The sequence below is a fragment of the Teleopsis dalmanni genome, unplaced genomic scaffold (assembly GCF_002237135.1).
Source record: "Teleopsis dalmanni isolate 2A unplaced genomic scaffold, ASM223713v2 unscaffolded_contig_4302, whole genome shotgun sequence".
NCBI lineage: Eukaryota > Metazoa > Arthropoda > Insecta > Diptera > Diopsidae > Teleopsis > Teleopsis dalmanni.
In genome coordinates this window covers 1-2,880 of record NW_024035684.1, presented here as the reverse complement: position 1 = coordinate 2,880, position 2,880 = coordinate 1, and the positions used below count along the sequence as shown (strand labels likewise).

At 28.3% G+C, this 2,880-nt stretch overlaps 1 protein-coding gene across 1 annotated transcript; it reads left to right on the top strand.

Annotated features, from left to right (window-relative positions):
* Window positions 1-1,248: 1,248 nt before the first annotated feature.
* On the top strand, window positions 1,249-1,810 carry LOC119665281 (protein goliath-like; the record flags this gene model as incomplete). Its single annotated transcript, XM_038074555.1, has 1 exon — window positions 1,249-1,810. A coding segment is annotated over exon 1 (562 nt), but the record flags the coding sequence as incomplete, so codon positions are not given.
* Between the last annotated feature and the right edge of the window lie 1,070 nt (window positions 1,811-2,880).

Sequence of the window (2,880 nt, the reverse complement as noted above, 5' to 3'; positions counted from 1 at the left end):
TTTGAAGATCTTATACGTATTTTCAAGCTTTATGTAATTCATTCTAAATGGATAATCAATGTACGTTGTCGATGACCACACGAATATGTGTCGCCCAATATTTGGAGGAATGACTTCTACCATTTAACTGCTCCACAAAACGTGTCGTGTTAATCTGGTCTATGCGTGAGAGATTCGCATTGAGTCTTGTCTGTTGTTTAAAAATGGTACTGTTTAATGTAGATTTAGTGAGGTTTAGTAGAATGGAGAATAGAATTGAATAAATTATATTTGGAAAGACAGTGCCAATACACAAGCAATTCGGCACAAGTTTTGCCTATTTAAAATGGTGACATTTACATGGAATTGTTATGTTTAGTAGAATAGACGTAGGAATGTAGGAAATGGTTAGTAAGGTGATGCTACTAGAAATATATATAAAAGTTTTTTCTCTTATTCAATTTTTTTTATGTTATTGTAATACCTTAAAAAGGTCTGTATTATTTGTGCTTCAATTTAACGTAAACAGTTAAACACTATTGAAAAAGTTCAATAATTTATCTTATTAAAAAAATATATACTAATACTTGATAAATATGGGTAATAAAGCTGATGTGTTATTTGTTGGATATTTGTTGTTAAAAAACAAATCGGTATAGGTAAATCTAATCTTCTGAAAGATTATTTCCCTTTTCTCTTGCATGACTTGAAAATCTAACGAAAAAAAACTACAATTTATGAAATTTTGCGTCTTCTAAATGAAAAGGAATCAGAAAAGCACCGCACACTTTTAAATTTTTTACAAACAAATTTCGAAATCTTATCATAAATGTTTTAAAATGTCATATCTTTGAACACAAACACAGACCAATACACATGCAATATATTTTATTTTTGCAAATATCAAATTGATTTTCAGCAAAAACTGAATATTTTTTATTTTCATTTTCAGAAACGTTGCTACATTGAAAAACGAAAGGTGAAAAACTCTTACGAAACGTGAGCAGTCAACGGCACAAGAAAATAATAAAAAAAAATTAACAAATTCACTTATCAATGTTGAGAGAAAACAAAAGCTTAAATGCAAAAATATCTCAAAATAAATTTTCACAAAAAAATCTTTCGTTGAAATATTTTATAAAACAACTGAATCGATAAAAAGATTGCTGGATACAAAAAGCAACAACACAAAGTGCCGATTTCGAGTGCAACAAATTTTAAATCGAGAAAATTTTTAACCCAAACGCTTAATAAAGAGGATACATCGAAATGTGTTCAAAGGAGTTATTCCTGTTTGTTTGTTTAGTTGGTCTGCTCGGTGGCCTCAGACTAACCTCAACAACGACAACCACCACATTTGTAGCTGCGATGTCAATTGGCAATCAGGACATAGAACGCTATTTTCGTTCAGTGAATGCTTCACAGTCATTAGCCGTGATGACCGAAGATCGCATTGCTATGGATACATATACATTTGCCTTCATCAATTACACCTATTACGGCGATGATCACATTAAGCACGAGGTGCAATATGCAGAAGAGAAGGCACGTTATGGTGAGGGTAGAATTCTGTCTGTCAAAGGTAAATTAGTGCACGTTACCGATGCGAATGATTTCACTGATGACTATGCATGCTCACCAAATATTTTGGGCACACTCGGTAATCCAACACCATCGTCTGGTGTGTCATGGATTGCTTTAGTGCGTCGCGGTCGTTGTACTTTCGAGGAGAAGGTGAAGAATGTGCACTACAAGGGCGCAGCAGGCGTTATTGTGTACAATGATAAGACAGTTCCAAACCTGGAAAAAATGCAAATAAAGGGCAAAACTCGTAAGTCGATTAATAAATTTTAATTAAAGAACATATGTGCGTATAGACTTCCAATTTTGTGTGAAAATTAAATTATAAATGAATAAGCGTTTTAATAATTTTATAACTTGTGTTACTACTTTCCACTACATTGAAATATTGAAATATGTTCAACAAGTTATTTCTTGAATACTTTTAAGAACAAAAATAAAACAAATTTAATGTTTATTTATCAGAAAATGAAAAATTTTTTAAATTTTTTAATCTCAGACAATCAAAAAAAAATTAATGGAAGCGAAGAAGATATTTTTTTCAACAATAGATTAATTTTATATAATTTTATTATAATATAATTGCTTTTTTATTATTATCTATTTTTATTATTTGATAATTATATTACCATTAAAAATAGAACGAATAGTTTAATGATTTTGCACCCCTCTGGGTTCCAACTAACAGAGAAGAGAAATTATTTATACCAACTGTGAAAATATTTCAAGAATTTCAAGATTTAAGTAATTAATTTTTATTTTATTATTTTTATTTATTTTATTTACTATTTATATATATCATTGTATTATAATACAATATATTATACAGCTGTCAAATAATATTTTTCATAATAGTTTTTAAACTGTTTAAGTCAAGTTCTGCCAACTTTATACCCAAAGCAAAATTAAGCGACCCTCCATTTTGTAATGGATCCAGTCTAGAATTTAGTTATATTTATATATATATAAATAAATTAAAATTTAAATTAAAAAAGAATCTTAAAATATTAATTACCCGATAAAACACTACACGTGACAGCTTGATCAATATTAAAACAAATATATTTTAGGGTAATAAAATACTTATTGATTATACGAGGGTCGCTTTTTAAGTATCTATTAAAAACAAATTCATTTATTTTTATTACTTTTGTGATTATAATTATTAGTTTACTATACTTTTCTTAACTTTAAGAAAACCTCATTTTGTAAAGTATCTAAGCCTGATTTTTCCTCTTGGTTTTAAAGATGGTTTCTTAATAGCTTCATTTTTTTAAAAGGAAAATTCTAAAGGATCATCTTCATATTTTTTAAATATTA